Below are 22336 nucleotides of genomic sequence, written 5' to 3' on the forward strand. Positions count from 1 at the left end.
TGTTGAAGATCGGAGATGGCTAGAGAGGGGGGTGTGAATAGCCTCCTTTTGAAAATCAATTTTCTCCTACAAACGGGTTAGTACACAGCGGAAAAATAACAAACAAGAAGAAATCAAGGGAGACACAAGATGTACGAGGTTCGGGGATAACTTGCCCCTACTCCTCGGCGTGTCTGTAAGGTGGACGATCCCTTGATCTTCGGTAGATCGAACCCCGGATGAAGACCAGCTAAAAGAACCTCCTTCTCGGTGGAGTTACCTCTCCACAACCAATCTCAAGGATAAAATGTTAAGCACAGAGATTATGGAAGGAGAACAAAGATTGAGGCAACACAAGTAAAACTTACAGCACAAGCCTCAATCAACCAGTAAGAAACCTCAAGCAACTTCCTGAGAGCAAGCACCACAACTCGCACCACCTCAGGAGAAAGCTTCAAGTAAGAGCAGAAGAACGCGAGCAGGCGAAGACCACCAAGCACCTCAGGAGAAGGCTTCAAGGAAGAGCACGAGCAAGCCAACAACACCGAACACAAGCACACACAGCTCTTAGGGTTTCCGGGGGCTTCTCTCCTCCTTCATCTCTTCCTTTTAACCTCCTTGTTCAACGTTCTTCTCTGAGTCCACTGCACTCACTGACCAACCGATCATCCTCTGCAGCTCAGAGTTCCGTTGTCCGTTGTCTTTTACCTGAAAGCAAGGTGAAACCAAAACTCGACAAACCCTGCACAAGGAAAGCAATCACTTGATCATTCTTGTTCTTTATCCCAATTCAAACTCCACCTGCAAGAGCTCAGAAACGGATTAGCACAACAACAGAATATTCAGAAATCAGAAATGGCAGAGCAGCACGATCAGAAAAGCCTTAGTCGATCAACCAATCGATTAAACTCAGTAATTCTATCCTCTTTAAAGCGTGTAATCGATCAACCAGGCAATTACCCATGCCCTTAATCGATCACCTGATCGATTAAGTCATGGTAATCGATTAGGTGATCGATTACCATCCGCTAACTCGGTTCCTCAATAAAACATGTAATCGATCACTTGATCGATTATAGTTCACCATAATCGATTGCCCAATCGATTATGGTGCGTTCTGTGAGTTTTACGAATTGTCACAGAATGCTCGATAATCGATCATCAGATCGATTAACACGCTAACGCTGGTCTCACAGAATGATCTGTAATCGATCACCAGATCGATTAAAGATCTGTAATCGATCATCGGATCGATTAACCAACTTACTCTTGGTTAATCGATTAAACCAAGCTAGATTTTAAGTCCTAAATCAAGACTTGATCAGGTTAGCTTGAGTCTCACCCGAGTCAACCGCGCTGGATCACGTAATCAGAGAACAAGCTCCCAAGCCTCCTTTGATAATGATCTGGTCCGAAGACAGACTACCATGCCTTCTCCGATCATAGTCCGGTACAAAGAACGAGCTGCCGAGCCCTCTTTGACCTAGTCCGGAGAACGAGCTACCGAGCCCTCTCCGACTCAAACCGGTCCGGAGAACGAGCTACCGAGCCCTCTCTGACCTAATCCGGAGAACGAGCTACCGAGCCCTCTCCGACTCTATCCGGTCCAGAGAACGAGCTACCGAGCCCTCTCTGACCTAATCCGGAGAACGAGCTACCGAGCCCTCTCCGACTCTATCCGGTCCAGAGAACGAGCTACCGAGCCCTCTCCGACTCTATCTGGTCCAGAGAACGAGCTACCGAGCCCTCTCTGACCTAATCCAGAGAACGAGCTACCGAGCCCTCTCCGATCTCATTCCGTCATCGATCAATCTGAATATATAATTAAAATGAACTTAAATCGTTGTCAACATCAAAACAACAATCGGGACAAAACTGCATCAACAATTGTAGGGTCCCCAAGGATGTCTATATCTCCACAATAGCATGATATTATCCACTTTGGGCCTAAGCCCTCATGGTTTTGTTCTTGGGCTCTCCCCAAAAGGCCTCATGCCAATGGAGATACTTTCCATCCTTTTAAACCCATGATCTTTCCCATGTGTTTTAGATGTGGGACTATGTTTGTATCTTTGCAATCCAACAATCCCCCCCTCAAACAAAGGACCACAGACCCCCCCTCAAACAGAAAGCCTCCGTTTGATGTCTGAATCTTCGATCCACCAGGACTTCCTGCCCCTCGGTCCACCCTGACCTACTAGGACTTCCTGCCCAGCCGTAACCAGGACTTCATGCCCCTCGGTCTACCCGACCTACTAGGACTTCCTGCCCAGCCGCAACCAGGACTTCATGCCCCTCGGTCTACCCGACCTACTAGGACTTCCTGCCCGGTGTCTGGTCCTCTTGATTCAAACTCGGGAGCCCCTACTTCCTTTATTTTTAAGGTTCAATCCACATGGTTAGATCCAGATCATGGCTCATCCGGCGGTTAGTCCGGTGAAGAGCGGCCTCGCTCTGATACCAATTGTAGGGCCCCCAAGGATGTCTGTATCTCCACAATAGCATGATATTATCCACTTTGGGCCTAAGCCCTCATGGTTTTGTTCTTGGGCTCTCCCCAAAAGGTCTCATGCCAATGGAGATACTTTCCATCCTTTTAAACGCATGATTTTTCCCATGTGTTTTAGATGTGAGACTATGTTTGAATCTTTGCAACCCAACAAAAATAACATGAAACATATTAAAAGAGACTGATTTTCATGTTATGATGATATATTTAAGAATGGTATGAGTGGTTTTGTATGAGATCCCATCACAGAATTCTTCAGTGCTAAACCTGAAGTTTGGCAACAACTAATTGAGGTGTGTATGCATTTAAAAAATATATTTGATTTTCTTTTGTGATACTATCTATGAATGAATGTTTGATATAATTATATTGTAATTTGTAGATTAAATCAACAACTGTCGAATGGAAGAGCAAGCTGATTTAAAATTATGAAAAGTTAGTTCAATTATATGAGAAAGATAGAGCTATGGGACAACATGCCAACACTGCGTCAGAAATGCGAAAGAAAAGAGCTAGCATGGAAGTGGAGAATAATATTGGTGAAAATCATTTTGAAATCATTGATGAAGTTGAATTTATGATATCTCAACAAGAAATCCATTTGGATAATTCAAATGCAGTTAATGAGAATGTTCAAATTCCAACTTTTAGTTATGAACTAACTAAATCTCAAGCTAGCTCTTTTGTTGGAGCATCATCAAAGAACAAGAGTGCAAAGAAAGGTAAAGTTGATGATGACGGTATAAGCAATGCAATTGACTATGTAGCTCGATCCATTATGAGTTCAACACATGAAATGGTTAAGTCAAATAAACTTCCTATTCCTGAGAATGAAGTGTGGACTTTATTAACTCAATTAGGTGTTGAGCAATATAGAATTTCTATATGCTATTTGTATCTTGCTCAACGCTTAAAGATGTTGAGAGCTTTACTTGGATGCCCTTTTGAATATTGTAAAAATTTATTATTCTAAATGATGGATGGAGAGAATCTACCGCATGATTAATTTGTTACTTGTTGGATGATATATATTTGGATATTATGTAATATGCATTTGGATGCTATGTACTTGGATGATTTTAGATGTTTGTTAAACTATTATTATTTAATATAAAACTTGTTACTTGATGATTAGATATACTTTATTCTTATCATGGTAGAATGAATATTGCATATTCTTATACTATTGAGTATTGACATATTCTATTTTATAAAAATAGGATAGTAGATGTTTGTGCTTTATAATGATTTATTTGTTGTGTTATTTATATACTAGAGTACTAACATATTCTACTTATTTAGTTTTATATTTTGATATCAGTAAATTTTTATAGAAATATATGTAAAAATATTGATTTATCCTTTATCATATCAAAATATATAGATTTTATAATTCACATGTTTATTATATATCTACTCATTATTTCTTTAATTTTTTTTATTTATTTAAATCATAAATATTAATTTTAATTTATCTCACAAAATAATTTGATAAAAACATCTAACATCCATAAATTTAATAAATTATACATATTTTTTTACATATAAATTTATTTTAAAAATTAAAAATATTTTTATAATTTTATATATTTAATTTTTATTTCTTCCTCCGTCCCAACTAAAGTAACATATGTTGTATGTTACTAAACCTTCTCTCATCCAAATAATCCAAACAGGAACGTTAATCAACCTTCTCAAATCTCACCCAATCCAATTCCAAACTGAGCGTAGTACACTGTCAAGATTCAAGGGATCGAACGCGGAGGGTTTTGCGAAGCGGCACTGGCGATGGAGCTCTCATTCCGGACGCATCAAATGGGTCGCATCCTCGCTTCCTTTTCCACCCTTCCTCTTCCACTTCGTCCTCAAGGCTGCGAATTGGGGTCAGGGTTCCCAGAATCCAGAGCTCTCCCTCCGCCTTTCTCGTATCGTCTGGGATCCCGACGCAGCCTGGAGCCTCTCCGCCTGAAGGCGAAGCAGTGGGCGGCGCGAAGCGAGCACCTTTCGCCGTGGGACGACAAGCCGTACGAGTTGCTTCCAGGTGGGAAGAAATCTTACCTCGACGAGCAGGACGTTTTAAGCTTCCTTGACCCTCCCAAGGAGCTCATTCCCCTCGATCCTGCTTCCTACAACCCTGCAGCTTATCTGTGGTGAGATGAGACCCCCAATGCCGGATTTTTTTTTTGTTTCTTGTTATACGTTCTTTTTTAATTGCGTCAGAGTACCGATTGAGAGGAAAAAGTTATATTCTTTGCAATTTTTCTCAAGTTCTTGCTCTGCGTTCTAATGTTTTAGAATCGCCATGGGTAAACAACTAATGGAATCTTGTTTTTTCTTTGATGGAAGAGGGACACACAATTAAAATGATTAACCGTCTTCTTCTTCTTTCATGGTTTCACTTGTTCCTATATTTATAGCTAAGTTGGTTTCACTTTAGCCTCAAAACAACTTCTTTATACTTTAAAATGATTAACCGTCTTCTTCTTTCTTATTTGAGATCTAGTCGATTGCTCAGTTGACTCCACTTCGAACAAAATCATCCTAATCGTAAGCAATTCATTGTTAGTCGACTCCCTAATCGACTTAACACACCAATCAACTAGTCGACTAAACTCAACCTCTAGTTGGTTGGATCATCGACTACAACCAATCCAAGTCAGAGTTTTCACCTAAGTCAAGCTCTACTAGAATCAAAATATAGGGCCACTCGACTCTTAAAACTCACTATATATTACCTGCCAAGAGGTCGTGCCTTCGAGATTTCTTCGTCTTCCAAGAACTCTTGCTTTTAGGACTTCCTTATCTTGCCTTCAGGTTTTCCTTGGTTGCTTGGTGTTCCATTAACTTTGACTTGCCCACACTTTTGGCTGCCAAACATTTGGTCACTCCTCACTTGCCTAAACTTTCATCCGCTAAGCATCCGATCATTTGACCTGCTTGGACTTCTTTGACTGGAAGTATCCAGTTAGTTTTGACCTACTTGGACTTGTTCCATTGCGCAATCAAACTTCAACTTAAACCTTTTCCGTAACTTTAAAACCACTTGGCCGAACCCGATCGCTTGGGATATGATTGCACCTATAATTTCCCCAACATCACTCGGTCAAACTCGACTACGATTGCACCAACAAATTCTTCATCATTATGAACACATAATGATAATAGTGTTAATTAAAGGAACTTACTAAGAGGAACATATGACATATCCAGCACGGGCCTTGTTATTTTTCTGGATAAGTTGTATTGTTAGATTGAAATGCTGAATCACTTTTGCCTTGTGAGTGTTCCTTTATGTTGAATACATGACATGGTGCCATCAAAATGTTTAGCGGGAATATCGATCATCTCTATGATTTTCATCTTGTTTTGTTAAATATGCTTGAAAGCAAACATGGTTTGAACTTATACAGGAAGAAAATTGGGGATATTCCTGAAGAAAGGCGGCATAACTTGTTGCGTACAGTTAAAGGAGGGTAAGTTGATTGCTAAAGATTTTGAAAAGAATTGGAGATTCCTTCACGTATTGTCATGAATGTGTAATTTGTACTTTGTTGAAAACTCAAATACTATGATCAACATATCATAGAATTTCTTGCAATACTTGTTATTGTGCAGACTGATATCAAGGTTGTGGGAACTAGCTGGAACACGTTATCAGGATGCCAAATTTGTAAAGCTAAGTGCATCTCCCTTGTTATCTCTTGGAAATAACTCCAAGGCACTTGAAATTTGGAACTGCCGCGCAAGTGAAGGTATTTTTACTTGATAATATGTCAACCTGTGTTTCTGAAATTCTATTTTGACTTTAATGGTTGAAAATTCTACCAATTTCCAATGTTTTTTGCTGCTGACATTCTTTTTTTTGTTGTCCCTTGGTGGAAGTAATTGTGCTACACATGCCCATGACATATTGACATGATGGTCACATGTGCGATCATGGATAGACCAAGTCTTTTTGATAAATCTTGCAATACTTGTGAAGCAGGGGCTTTTGTGTAGTTTATAGATAATTTATGGGAAAGATAGTATTATAGCAACCAATCTTTAGTGGCTTGCAAGTCACTTCAATCAGTACTATAGCAATAATCATTAGTGGTTTGCAAGCTACTCTAATACTTGTAGAATATTTGGTTTATGGAAACATACATAGCATTATTGCAATAGCATGGTTGGTCCTAGGCTGTTGGAATCCCTATCACCTAAGTCTGTTGGATCCAATGAGTGTATGGTTTGGTGAGCACATTAAGTATCAAAATGAGCACCAACTATAAAAATCCAAGTTTAATCAAATATCCTAGCCAACTTTACATTTTTCTAATGGGATTCTTCATCTAATTGTTACATCTAATTGTTATTCTTTTCCCATGCTTTTTACAACAACAACAACCAAACCTTATTCCACTAGATGAGGTTGGCTATATGGATCATTCTACGTCACTAGCTTCTATCCCCTACTATATTATTATTTATATTTAAATAACTTTTATCTTGTTTTATTGTTACTAATCAAATTTTTTTAGTTTTCCTCTTTCTCGTATGATTTGCATATTTGTCATAGTTTCACATCACCTAACTGAAACATTTATTGATCGTTTAAGTATATGTCCGTACTATGTTAAACATGCCTCTCGGAGTTTTCCCTTAATATGTGCAACCTCAATTTTCTCTCTAATATTTTTATTTTTTATCTTGTCCATTCTTATATATCCGCACATCCACTTTAACATTCTCATATATGTAATTCTCATCTTTTGCTTATGTGCTTGAGTCACAGTTCAATATTCAGCTCCATATAATATAGTAAGTCTAACGTCATTTTGTAAAACTTTCCTTTAAGTCTTAGAGGTACTTTACGATCACAAAGAACACCAAATGCTTTCTTCTATTTCAACCATCCTATTTATATTTTTTGTAAAACAACTCTCAATCGCTCCATCTTTTTGCAAAAATAATCCTAAATACTTAAAGTTCTTAGTTACAGATCGTCATCTTCTATTTTAATAATTGTCTTATTACATCTAATATTGCTAAACTTAAATTTCATATATTTTATTTTTACTCTATTAAGTCTAAAATTTTTCACTTTTAACGTTTCTTGTCATAATTCGAGTTTAATATTTACTCTTTCACATGTCTCATCTACCAAAGCAATATCATCTATAAATAACATGCACTACAATATCGTATCGTAGATGTGTCCAGTAAGTTCATCCATGATTAATATAAAAAAAATAGGGGCTTAGAGTTGATCTTTGATTTAACTTATTTTTATGGGAAACGTTTCGGTTAATCCGCCTGAAATTTTCACTCTTGTTATTACATCCTTATATATATCTTTAATTAGTTTAATATATGCTATGCTAATACCTCTCTTTTCTAAAATTCTCCATATAATTTTCCTTGGAATTTTATCATAAGCTTTTACTAGGTCGGCAAATATCATATGTAAGTCTTGTTTTGTTTCTGATACTTTTCAATTTGTTACCTGAGAAGATGTATAACTTTTATTGTTGACCTTTCAAATATAAATCTAAATTGATTTTCGATCACCGTGATTTTCTTTCGTAGTTTTTTTCTATTATTCTTTCCTAAAGTTTAACTCAGTTTAATACCCCTATATTTTGCATAATTTTGTATGTCTCTTTTATTCTTATATAAGCGAATTAAAGTACATACCCTCCATTTATTAAATATTTTTTTAGTTTTCAATTTCAGATTGAATAACTTTGTAAGTCATTCAATTCCTTATTCCTTTAGGTACTTCCATATCTTTATCGGAATATCATCTGGTTCAATTATTATTTTTTTATTTTACATCCCATTAAAACTTGTTCTACCTCTGAACGTTGAATTTTACGATAAAAATTTAAATTTCTATACTCATTTGACTTATTTAAATTATATAAGTTAAATTGATCACCTAAACCTTTATTAAAAAATTGATGAAAATATCTTTTCCATTACTCTTTTATTTCCTTATCATTTGCTAGTATTCTATTGCATTCATCTTTAATATATCTTATTTGGATAAGATCTCTTATCTCTCTCGCTTTAACTATTATGTAAATAACCTTGAACCCATGCTTCCTACAAGGGAAAGAAAATAATCACAAAACAACCAAACTTTATCCCATTAGGTGGGGCTATATGAATCCTTTCATGCCATTGAATTCTATGCCCTACTGTATCACCATTAATATTTAAGTAAATTTTATCTTATTTTATTATTGCTAACAATTCTCTTTGGTCTTCCTCTTTCTTGTTTGATGTACACACTTATCATAGTTTTACATCGTCTAATTGGAGCATCTATTGGTCATCTACATATATATTCATACCATCTTAAACGTGTCTCTCAGAGTTTTCCCTTAATAAGTGCAACTCTGACTTTATTTGTAATATTTTCATTTCTTATTTTATTCATTCTTGTACGCCCGCATATCTACCTTAACATCCTCATTTCTGCAACTCTTATCTTCTGCTTATATGCTCGAGTTATAGCCCAATGCTCTATATAACATAGTAAGTCTATACGTCGTTTTGTAAAATTTTTCTTTTAGTCTTACAGGTACTTTATGATCACAAATAATACTTGACACTCTTTTACATTTCAACTATCCTACTTGTATTCTATATATGACATATCTCTCATTTCCTCCATCTTTTTATAAAAATTATCTTAAATACTTAAAGCTCTCAGTTATAGACAACTCGTCATATCTTATCTTAACAATTGTCTCATTACATCAAATATTAATAAATTTAAATTCTATATATTCTGTCTTTATTCTACAAAGTCTAAAATCTTTCATTTCTAGAGTTTCCCACCATGATTCGAGTTTAGTATTTACTTCTTCATGTGTCTCATCTACCAAACAATATCATCTGCAAACAACAAACACCACAGTATCATATCTTGGATGTGTCTAGTGAATTCGTTCATGATTAATGTAAAAAGATAGGGATTTGGAGCTGATCCTTGATGTAACTCTATTCTTATGAGAAATGTTTCAGTTAATTGGCTTGAAGTTTTCAATATTGTCATTATATTCTCATATATATCCTTAATTAATTCAATATACACTATGCTAACATCTCTCTTTTCTAGAATTCTCTATATAATTTCTCTTAGGATTTTATCATAAGTTTTTTCTATACCAATGAATACTATGTGTAAGTCTTGCTTCTGTTCTCAATACTTTTCAATTAGTTGCCTGAGAAGATGTATAACTTTGTTGTTAATCTTCCAAGCATAAATCAAAATTGATTTTCAATCATCATGGTCTACTTAGTTTTTTTCTATTACTCTTTCTCAAGGTTTCTTAGTATGACTCATTAGTTTAATACCCTTATAATTTGTACAATTTTATACGTCTTATTTGTTCTTATATAAGAGAACTAAAATACTTACCCTCATCATATATTTGTTTCGTTTTCAATAGCAAATTGAATAACTTTGTAAGTCATTCAATACCTTATTTTCCTAGGTACTTTCATACATCTATCGAAATATCATCAAGTCCAATTACTTTTCCATTTTGTATTCTATTTAAAGTTTGTTCTACTTTTGAAGTTTGAATTCTATGATAAAAATTTAAATTTCTATATTCATTTGAGCTACTTAAATTACCTAAGCTAAGTTTTTCACATAAATCTTCATTAAAAAGTTAATGAAAATATCCCTTCCATCGCTCTTTTATTCCTTATCATTTAATAGTATCCTATTGCATTCATCTTTAATACATCTTATTTGGATAATATTTTTTTATCTTCCTTTCTCTTGTTTTAGTTATTTTGGAAATATTCTTTTTCCCTTTTTTGTATCTAATTTTTCACTTTTTTTCTTCATATGTTTCATTCATTGCTTTCTTGATCTTTTTCTTGACTACTGTATACTTTTTAAAATTTCCTCGTTCTTACAAGTGTATAACCTTATAGACTATTCGTTTTTTTCCTACTTTTTCCTGTATTTTTTTGTTCCACCATTAAGATTCTTTATTTAGTGGTGCATGATCCGAGACTATTATTTTCAATTTTAATGTCATTTGAGTCGTCATCTATTTCTACTTTTCCTTTGGTAGACATAAGAGTGGTTAGGAAAAGAAAGTAAAATTATTTCCTAATTTTCATCTTTATTGCTTCCATTTGATTTAGGTAGGACACTCATTTTTGGCATAATTGAGTTAAGATCCAAACTTAAAAATTTTAAAATTATTTTCTTTTTAAATTTAATTTAAATTAATTTTTTTAAAATTTATAAAATTTAATTTCCTCTTCCTCTTTAAGGAAACATTTTGATGTAAAATGATTTATAATTCTTTTTAATATTTTTTTCTCTTGCGAGTCTTACCTTTTTCTTTCTCTAATTGACCTTCATGTACCCCCTAATGTTATGTTGACACTACATATTATTTTGCATGCTAAGACATGTAGATCTTGATCTAGTGTTTTCACTGTTAGAAAAAGTATTGTGTTAGATATCTAGATTTATATCCATGCTAAGTACTAGCACTGAAATATGAGTAACACGATTATAGTATATGAATCTGAGTAGGTTAGTCACGATAGTAATTTGCCTCATTCCCATCAAGATCCACCTTAACTTGATCCATTGGAGGTTACCCTAATCCCCATCAAGACCCACCTTGACTTGATCTGTTTGAGCTTGCCTCATCCCACCTTGTAAAGTAAATGGGATAAAGATGAGATAAAATAATAACTCGTATACAAATGTTTTTATTTTATGTACCGATGTATATTTTTTCAATTATCAACTCTAAGTCCATGATTTGCAGATGACACATCCAAAACACGTTACCATGAATTATGTTATTTGCAGATGACATTATTTTGGTCGATAAGACACGTAAAACAGTAAATACTAAATTCGAATTTTGACGGGAGACATTGAAAATTAAAAATTTTAGATTTACTAGAGTAAAGATAGAATATATATGAAATTTTAGTTTTGTGTAGTAGATATAGGAAGACAATTATTAAGATAGAAGATAATGAGGTTCATGTAAGCGAATATTTTAAGTATCTAGGATCGTTTTCATAAAATGATGGAGGTGGTTGATAGAGATATTTTGCAAATGATACAAGTAGGATGATTAAAATGGCAAAGGGTGTTATTTATGATCGTAAGGTACCTCTAAAACTTAAAGGGAAGATTAACAAAACAAGCACACGAGTAGAAGATGAGAGTCACAAAGATAAAAATATTAAAGTGGATGTGCGTGATAAACTTCATTTAAATATAGATAAGGATATATTAGTGGATCAAGGCTAATGGTATAGGAGAATCCATGTCGATCCCGCATAGTGGGATAAAGATTTAGTTGTTATTGTTGTATGTACATTTTTTCAATTCTCTTTTTGCTTTTTTGAGTAACATAAATGAGTTATAATCAATAAACCCATGTCCTCATTAGTATCAAGTTGATTACTCTTAAAAGGGGTTAACACGAGTGGGACGACAAGAGGGTTTTTTAAATGACATCATGAAAGGACTCATCAATTTCATTAGAGAGGTGCTCTAAGGTGTCGTTAGAGGATCCTTAGATATTATATTTTGTAAAGCTCAACTTTTTTCTTTTAACTAAAAGTTTATAATGTAACTGAAGCATGATGTTTGGATGTTGTCTTTAAACTTGGTTCACCTAGAGATGATGGTTTCAATTTTTGTAAATTTATTTTGTGATTGATATTTAATGTATTTTGAGACATTTTCCTATCAATTTTTATTTTTACCTCAGATCATTATGTGATGGGGCTACTCTGATCACGTAATTACAGTCTTGAATACTTTGCCAAAGTTTCCTAGCTATTTCAATGAGGTTAATATTGATAAATCGTGCTCCTTCAATTGAGGTCATATTATATCTGCTAAAATTTTTGCTATTTAACTTGGAAATGTTTTAGGGTTTGATTGGTCATTAGAACTGTGATGGTCATGCTTAGACTTACATTAATTATTTTTTTATTCTTCTCTAAACACGAAAGAAATGAAATTGTAAATAAGTGTACATATTATTCCTCAGATCATTTTGTGATTTGATATTTAATGTATTTTGAGACATTTTCCTATCAATTTTTATTTTTACCTCAGATCATTATGTGATGGGGCTACTCTGATCATGTAATTACAGTCTTGAATACTTTGCCAAAGTTCCTAGCTATTTCAATGAGGTTAATATTGATAAATCGTTCTCCTTCAATTGAGGTCATATTATATCTGCTAAAATTTTTGCTATTTAACTTGGAAATGTGTTAGGGTTTGATTGTTCATTAGAACTGTGATGGTCATGCTTAGACTTACATTAATTATTTTTGTATTCTTCTCTAAACACAAAAAAAATTGAAATTGTAAATAAGTGTACATATTATTCCTGGATCTATATAGGCGAAGGATATTATTCATGAAAATTTTTTTGATAGTCCACTTTGATTTTCATGAATCTAAGTTCGTACTCTATGTGAGTACAATTCATTTTTTTATCTCTCACACTGAAAATTACTCCTAAATTCAGTCATGTATCAAATAGAGAATTTCATTTAAAAGTTTTTATATAAGTTGATTTTGGTAATATCTCTTATTTATGAGAATTACTTTCTGGCAATTTACTAAATCACACCTCTAATCTATTACATTTAACATTGGACACTCTTCTAATCAATTTTTACCAGAACACGGTCTATTTGAGTAAAATCCTTAAACTATTCTTCATCTTAAACTATTCATCATTTGTAACAGAAAGTTAGTTTGAAGTAGTAAGCTGACTTGCAAACTACCTTGTGGCCTAGAAATTGCAAATTGACTATACTCTTTGAAAATAATATATGATCTAATTGTTTCAAATGTGCAAGAACTCAAATTAATCATTATTATGCCCAAATGAGGGAATAACGTTATTTGTAACACAACTTGTGGCTTGTAAAAAAAGCACTTCTATCATATTTCCCACCACAACCACAACCTTTTGCAAATTAGCTTGTGGATGGTGAAAAGTATTGAAAATTGAATTAAAAATTTAAAAATGATGCAACATAAGAACATATTGTGCAATATAGACATTTGTATCATCAAATCACGTAGAAAATTTAAACAAAATTGACAAAACAAAGATAACTATATATAGAGAAAAATAACCTAATATCAGCCAAATAAGCCTGTTAAGCTCTCATCAAAAATAAAAGTTACTCTAAATTAATTCTCCTAAATAAGAGGTCTTACCAAAATCAACTTAAGAAAATTTAAAAATTTCTAAAATCTAGGTACTCTATCTGAATTACCTAAAATCAAGTTTCAGGTCTTACACGGCCTCCTGCCTTTTTATGACCTTACTAAAGCCTTTCACGGCTCCATATAGGGATTGGACGCTAAGATAATTTACTCAATAATATAACAAAATATCATACTTAGTTTTCAACCTTTAGGATATAGCACATACCTTCCCGAGATCGCTTGAGTATAGGCACTAAGGCACTTGAACTCAAGTGGCAATTTACAAACACACAACTCACAGCAGCACTGGACTCACAATTCTTAGTAGAACTCCGGATTTCTTCCGTGTGTTCTGCTAAGAGCACACAAGGGGTTTTTATAGGACAAGGTGATATATGGATAAGCAAGACCGGGTACACAAGGGGCCCCATCGCATCTCATACTTAGCTCCATCATTCACGTGTCCAATACCCCAATTATTAAAGGTTGTCGGCCAAAACCAACGGCCGCACCTTGTTTTACAATACCGCCTAAGAAAAGGAACGGCTCCCCGGGGCTCAATTCCTTTCATACAGATATCTACAGAGATGCGCATAGCGCTAGGATCGTCCTTCCAAGAGCTTCTTTTAATCACCGCGGGGGCATCTTTAATCTCGTCCATTGAATCTTCTGTCTGCTTTAATAATTGATACTGCTTTTCCGGTAAACTTTTTCAAGAGCACGTTCTTTGATGGTGATATGATGCACCAGCCTTGAGAGTGCATCAGCCAGCTCATTGTTGGCGCCTTCTATGTGCTCGAATTTTATCTCCACCCCCGTCCCTGTAATATAATCAATAAAAGAAATCCATCTAACTCGAGATGGTTTATTACTGACCGTTTTATTGAAGAACTTGATAATGGCGTGGCAGTCAGTTCTTAACGTAATTTCCTTTCGGTCCAAGTAATGAATCTTCATGGCTGTCAATGCTTCCATGCAAGCATAAATTTCTGCATCTATTGTGGCTTTGATGAACAGGGAATTTACCGCTGGCATAAGCACAAATTTTTTCTGTGCTTCTAGAATCAAACTTTGATTTTTTCCACTTGCAGACTCCTCCCCATCCTTCCATGCAACCGTCAGTTTCGATGATGATATAAGCATCTTGCAGGTGGTAATTCTAAGTCTGGTAAATTTTTGACCAGGGCTTTAACTTCCTTGATGATTGCCCAATCAGAGGATTTAAACCTTCGATCTCCATGCGGAGAGGTTTTTGAATATAAAGGTCCCAATAATTTACTCAGATTAGGAATGTGGGACCGAGCATAATTAAGAATCCCCAAGAAAGACCTCAACCCCTTTAGAGTAGTGAGAGTTTCTTCATTGAAGTCAATTATCTTCTTGATAATATGTGGTTGAAGCTTAATTTTCCGATTTCCCACAATGACACCCAGAAATTCAATTTCTGCTTGGGCAAGCTTCATTTTGGTTGGGGAAAGAACCAGTCCCTCCTTTTGACATATATCCAGCATTCTGCTTAGATGCTGGCAATGTAACTCCTCATTAGCTGAAAAGACCAGAATATCATCAATGTAAACGACCAAGAAATCCTGACAACCTTGAAAACAGTTGTCCATCTTTCTTTGGAAGACTGCTGGTGCATTTTTTAGCCCAAAGGGCATAACCAGCCATTCATATAATCCCTGTGGCACTAGAAAAGCCGTCCACGGGATAGACTCAGGATTCATCATGACCTGATGAAATCCAGATTTCAGGTCAAATTTTGAAAAGATCTTACTGCTTCCAATTTTCTTGAGAATAAGATTAATGCCCGGTAGGGAATACTGATCCTTATGAGTATTGTCATTAAGGGTCTTGTAATTGAAAATCAGTCTTTCTTTTCCTCTCTTCTCTTCTCCTGTCACCGGGTCAACTGTGGTACCAGATTGCACAATAAAGGCCATTGTTCGATGCCGACTTTCACTAGGCCTAATCACCTTCATCTTTAATAAAGCCTCTATGTGTATCTTGAAAGATGCTTCCATTGCAGGGGTAATATGCTTCAAGGGTTTATCCTGTATAGTAATGTCAGGATTAATAATATCAAGTGTACATGTTACCTTGTTCCTTGCCCATTATAAGATCCCAGCGGAATAGTGATACACGTAGATACAAGTGAAATTTATTAAAATGACGACGACGACGATAAAGATGAAGATGAAGATAACGATAGCGACGACGACGACGATAACCATGACCATACCCACAATAACAATGACGATAATGATTTTGATTTTTCATGATAGGTAAGTTAGGTTAAAATAAAAAATATTAATAATTCATTTTAATATATGATAATCTAATTTATGTGTAAATTTTATTTTAATCTGTAATTTTAATTTTAATTTTTAAATATACAAATTTAGTTTTAATAGGTAGATTTACAAAACTCTTAGTTTTATTTGTTGTTTATATATTATTATTTTAAAGTTATATATTTTAACTGTACTATCTTTTTTCCTATAGATCATTGGAGATGACTTATTGGTGTGTTGATTGACGTATTCTTTCAAAAGTTAAAGCATAATGATAAGTTTTTTCATATCCTTATTATGTAAATAATTTTTATTTATTTTATCTTAATATTTATTTTAACAGTTTCGACGTGGTCGACGTAACAATTATAGTCAGTCTGCACCTCCGGCCCCCTCCTTCAGGTGCAGGACCATCTCGTACACATAACTCGTCAAGATCTTTCCATTCCCCGGCCCATTACCCATAGAAGGTCCTTCAACTAGACAATCAGTTGCTGAGATGGCTGATAGTCAAGAGTTTATATCCCCTCTTAGAGATTCGTAAATATTTTAAAATAATTAATGTTGTCAACTATCATAATTATTTAACATCATTTATTTCATATTGTATTATAGATTTGTTAATTCTATATGTGTTATTCACGATATTAATAGAATTGTGAATAACCATTGGCGAGGGGATTCAATAACATATACAAGCATTCCTGATCCCACAAAAGTGTTGTGGTGGAATGAATTTAAGGTAACATATCTACTTTATTTTAATCAGAAATTAATATTGAATATATAGTCAATCATTTATTTCTCCTTTCAATAGGTGTTCACTTGGGACCCTAACAAAGAATTAGAAATTAAGAGATTTTTTTTTAAAAATGTGATGATTACATCCGTCATGTGTTTAATCATGCAAAGACGAGGGGAAAAAGTCACCATGCATCACCAAAAAAATTGGGTGAGGATTTACAATTTTTGGGAAACTAAGGAGAGCAGAAAGAGGAGTTAACAAAATAAACTTAATTAAATTTATAATTCTGAAGACTTATCTGCGACATATGCAGGTGACTCGATCAATATCGATGAACATACACACGAATTAATAAATTTTTCAACCACTTTAATTTTAATTTATTTCAAATTATTTCATTATTTCTAACGATGATTTTTTAGGCCAAGGAAATGGGGAGAGAGTCATTTTTTATAGATACTTTCAATCACACATTTTTTTAAAAAAATCAGACTTGGAGTGGTGATAGAGTTAAAGCAATTAAGGTTTGAATTACAATATAACTTACAGATGTTATTAGTTGTGTATTTGCTCTATCTTTACATGTGGTTCTCAAATATTATTATTTTAATTTTTCTTATGATAATATAGGATAAATATGATAAGTTCGAGCTAGCACAGCGAAATTCAAGTGCTAGTGATGAAAATGATAAATTTGAGCTCTTTGTTGGGAATGATCTGAGTTTATGGCTGGAGGCAAGTCGGGGATCCAAAAGAGGGGAAGGATATTGGATATGAGTTCTTTGAGTATAACCCATAGAGTTGTTGGTACATCTTCTTCCACCTCTTCAACCGTAAGGGCATAAATACATAACCTGATCAGGAAATGAGACAAAAGGATTAGGAAATTAGCAAGTTGCGTCGACAATAACCTGATCATACAACATCTTCAGTTAAATTCCACTCCTTGTGATGATGACGACGATAATGATGGTGATGGTTCTTCATGAGTTTTTTTGTGTATGAAAATATTTTTTAGAATCAATATTGTTAAATTTGTCAATTCATTAAGTTGTAAAGTCTTCATTTACATATTTTTTATTAATACTATTAATTTTTTTGTAATATTTTTTTTATAGTGAAACGGCTAGAATATAAAACGAGAAACACCTAAACCAATTGGATTCAATTGAAATTAAGAGACTGGGAAGCATCAAGTTGAGAAGTTGGTTATTTCAGAAGAGATTGAGAAAGGTCGAGTTGAGACTTTGGTGATTGAATGACTTCATTCAACTTTGAAAATCTTATGGAAATCAATATCGGACAGTAAAGTGGAAGGAAGGAGCAGTCCTTTATTATGTTTTGTGATTGTTCGCAATTTGCTTGCTTGGCTGCTTCCTTCAAAGTAATCCAGGGAAACGTGATAGTGAGGATTAGGTTAAGCACAACAACCAGTGTTAACATTATAGTTAATGACATAATCATCAATATTAACAGTATCAACATTGATATTAGCAATATTAATTTTAATCATCGAAAGTAAATAATATTTTATTAGTATTGATCTTAAATTTGTTATCAATCACCTATAAGAAATTTTTCAATAAGGAATCCGCGAAATTTTTCAATAAGGGATTCGATAGTAGGTGGATTTCCTCTCTGCAGAAGAAAGCAACAAAATTATATCGCAAAGGAGATGTCGCTTCTTCAGCAGGACAACAATGAAAGGGTCTAGAAGAAGCTTATAGTCAAGGAGGATGAGGTGGTTCCGAGTTGATATGGAAGGCAACTGCAGAATGTTCTAATAGTTAAAATCAAAACAAAATTTTCTTAATTTAAACAAAACATATCACAAGAGCATCCTATAGTACATCAAACAGTTAATACAACCAAATTTAAGATTTAAGATAGGCAATCTAGCTTACAGTATTATTGGCTCCTCAAAAATTGTTGAAACCTTGTTGTAAATGTTGCCCATAGACCCATCCGTGCACGTAGGCTGGAGACTATGAAGGAAACAATGAGGATGGTTACTCCAGCAAAGCAACGAGATTCAGTCATCTAGAAGAATCAGAATAAGGATAACAAACTTGGTGAAGAACAGAAGTATTATTTGCTTTCATTCCATTCGGAAAAGGTTGGGGTGGATTTAGATCTGGTTGCATCAAAGCAGTAGCCAATCCCTATTCAAAGATAAAAGAGAATAACTTTAATCCTTAAGATGAATGATGCTAAGAACACAGATAGCATCATTAAGGAATAGGACATTTTGCAATACTTATATAAGTAATGCAGTAAATATGTAAGCATTGAACTACATTCACAAATTAGACATTCTTTATATTCCTGTTGAGCTGGTAACTTTACTTTACTAATCTCTATATTTACATATATGCATTCGATGAAGTGGAGGACAATCTCAGTGAAGTCACTTACCGGCCTACCAAAAGAAGAAAAGTACAGTAAGTTCATAATCTCCCTTAGGAGGATGTTGCAATGGATTGAAGAAACATATTTCTTTAAGTATTTAAATAGTATTATGTATAAAGTGAATCAACAACTAGATTAAAACTCTAGATTCAACAAATTATCAAAGAAAAAACAAGACAGAACTATAATAAAAGTTGTTTGTTTGAGATAAGATTCTCAACTAAATAAAACCAATTCTATGAAGTGAGCTCTACAATGCTACTTAATCTATTTATTCACTGGTGCAATAAGCTAACATATGTACTGCAGCAACTCTGATAACAAAGATGATTTTAAGGATGCAAAATCTGGAAAGACAGTTCAATAGAGATTTTTAAAAAGAGTGCCCTTTTTACCATGGAATTGTAACCAAGATCCATCAAAATCAAGTCCTTGGTTGAGAAAATGTCAATTGAACTAGTATGAAGAACGGTTTTATTCAACCAAAAAAATGAATAGTTTCATATGATAAAAATGATTGCCGATCAAAACATGTTAAAAAAAATGATTACACAAGATGTAAGAAACTACTGGATTTTTTTTTCATAATCCAGGAGTTCGGATTTTACTCGACTAATCTTGAAGGTAAATAGTTTTTCCTCTAAATCACCTACCAAGTAATTCTGGAGCACGGCTTATGCACACTCAAAGGTTGATCTCTAGGATATTCGTCCCATTTGAGATTTGAACATTAGTCCTCTTATTGCTCCTTTGAGTAATTTATTACTGCACCACACCCGTGGAGATAACATAAAAGAGTGGTTGCACATATGAACACCCTCAATGGAGATCATTATGAAGGAATCATTGCAGCACTTGCATCTGTATTTTAATTTTATAATTGATACTCTATAATAATCTACGATTGTCAGGGATGGACCAACTGGGTTAAGCCCATAAGGAAGGAGATTGGATTTGGTGTTGGGGTCTTATAAGATAGCACTTGAGAAGTGGAGTCGGAGTCATATAATATTCAGAAAATCGGGTTCAAAGTTATAAGACACTCAAGAAGCGGAGTCGGAGTCAGAAGGTGCTCGGGAATTGGATTTAGACTCCGAAGGTGCTCGAGAGTCTCAGACAGAACCATAAGTGCTCGAAAAAATATACCTAAACCCAGAGAATGTTCAGGAGGCAAGCACAAAGCCGAATGCAAAGAGAAGAGTAGGTTTGGAGGTACAATAAAAGCAATTGATAATGGTCATTATGGGCAGAGGTTTCAAATGATTATTGCTAAACGGAAAGGTAATGATGGTGGTTAGCGACCATTACGGAAGGAGAATTAAGGTGTCATAAAAGCTACCATTACACGGTGAGAGTTATAAAAGAAGAGCAATAATCCAAAGATGAGGGAGGCTTAATTTCTCACACAATCATGCTCACATTTCATACATTCCTCTATTATACTTTCTACATCATTTCTACTACTTGTCTATATTCTCTGCTCGCATCTAGCTTAAGCATTGGAGCGCCCTCGTCAGGACTAGACCGAGCAACTCGCCGGTGTTAACTATGAGCAGGGGAATCCTCTTATCGTGATATGTTGAATGGAAGGGAGCATTTCGACTATCAACATCCAAGGAGTACTCGACTGGGAGCTATCAAAATTTTATCGTATCATAATTGGCATCAACTATGGGAAATAGAGCTAAGACGTCGACATTGAGATGGAGGGAGAAGGACGGCCTCACACCTCGTTGGATAAATAAAATTGAAGTAGAATGTGATCTCAAAGTCCTGCTTGAGGTCGCTCCTCTCTTTCTCCACGACTATAATCGTCGCTACCTCTGTCAGGTCCCTTATCATAGCGAACTTTTAATTAGAATCATTGATGTCAATGCACAGTGGGATGACTCCGATATTCGACGTTTCACGAAAGAAATATGAGAGATGTGAAAATCATTCCAAATGTTGAAATCACCACTAAAGATAAGAAAAATACTACTTTTCAGATGATATGGTGGATGATAATGTCGACATGCTCGAGCCCGAGTGGGTTGCAGACGTCGAACGAATGCTCGGGCTGAAGCCCAAGTGGATTACAAGTGTTGTACGACAGCTCGAATAACGAGCTCGAGCGGGAGCAACCCAATCAAGAGGGTGTCATGGCGGTAAGGGGTGAGAAGCTCAATCAGTGATCCTACGTGTTGAGGGTGGTGGGGCCCAGTATCTTGAAGATGGACAAGGTGTCGTTGGTCGGCAACATCATCATCCACATCATTGAGTTGCAGCAAAGTGTTGGGGAAAGGAAGGTCGTTTGTGCTTCCAAGTGCGCAAAACACTAGGTCTCTCCTTGTCGTACTCGCACACGTCATTGGTGACCTAGCACACTCCGTAGAAACCTCCTAATCCGCCAACAACGAGTAGGCCACCCGGATGCCTAGGCCCACGTCCCCGGCCCGACCGCCCGCATCGAAGCAAAGGTGTACACACTATTGTAGCCTTCACACCTTAGCTTGCTCACGTTGATGGCCTTGATGGCGCTGAACTCTAGCGCACAACACTATGATGACCCCACCGATGACCCAGAGGCCACTTCCCTCACCCTCGGTTGCCCTTCGCCATCCCATATTGGGCATCGATAGTACTCCTCCCACCCTATGTAGGAGACGTTGGGCAAGGCAAGTGGCGGTGGTCGCCGCAAGCTAGCGCGGGGAAGTCCTAGAAGAGTGGTGAGTCCGGCCGACAACCAATAAGCATGAAGACGTTATCAGGGATGGGGTGGAAGTTGGCCACCCGCCACGCCTCCACTTCAAAGTCATTTCCTAGGCGGCCAGGGGAGCACGTGAGGGAGTAGCAATTGGACATGGCCTAGGATCCAAAATGGGTACAATAACAAAAGAGGTGAGACTCACTTGGAGAGCACGATGGCCTACTTCATGTATTCATCAAGTCGAGCACCCTACCGAGTACCCTTACCAAAGGTGGGACCCACTCTTTCCACCCACTCCTTCCATAAAACATACAAAGGTCGTCCCAAGCACCATTACCATAAGGTGGGACCCAATCTTTCATACAATGAGGTCGAGTGTCATTTCCAATGCTGGGATCCACTCCCTCATGCAATGGTGCCAAGCACTCATTTTTTTATGCGATGGTGTCGAACACCATTTCCAATAGTGGGACCTACTCCCTCA

General features: G+C 35.5%; 1 protein-coding gene and 1 pseudogene across 1 annotated transcript; one reads left to right on the plus strand and one right to left on the minus strand.

Moving 5' to 3' along the window:
• Positions 1–4191: 4191 nt before the first annotated feature.
• LOC141813858 (uncharacterized) lies at positions 4192–6332 on the plus strand. Its single transcript, XM_074701858.1, has 3 exons — positions 4192–4638; positions 5899–5961; positions 6104–6332. Exons 1-3 carry the CDS (start codon positions 4277–4279, stop codon positions 6252–6254), a joined length of 576 nt encoding a protein of 191 aa, XP_074557959.1. The 5' UTR covers positions 4192–4276; the 3' UTR covers positions 6255–6332.
• Positions 6333–21416: 15084 nt separating this feature from the next.
• Positions 21417–22007, minus strand: LOC141822927 (uncharacterized; annotated as a pseudogene).
• Positions 22008–22336: the final 329 nt, after the last annotated feature.

This window comes from Curcuma longa, chromosome 1, assembly GCF_044706935.1.
Source record: "Curcuma longa cultivar G26 ecotype Majalengka, Jawa Barat chromosome 1, ITB_CL_G26_1.1, whole genome shotgun sequence".
Lineage (NCBI taxonomy): Eukaryota > Viridiplantae > Streptophyta > Magnoliopsida > Zingiberales > Zingiberaceae > Curcuma > Curcuma longa.

Coding starts and splice junctions, on each gene's coding strand:
- LOC141813858 (XM_074701858.1), top strand. CDS start 4,277: ATGGAGCTCTCATTCCGGACGCATCAAATGGGTCGCATCCTCGCTTCC. Junction 4,639..5,898: donor AACCCTGCAGCTTATCTGTG/GTGAGATGAGAC, acceptor GAACTTATACAG/GAAGAAAATTGGGGATATTC. Junction 5,962..6,103: donor TTGCGTACAGTTAAAGGAGG/GTAAGTTGATTG, acceptor GTTATTGTGCAG/ACTGATATCAAGGTTGTGGG.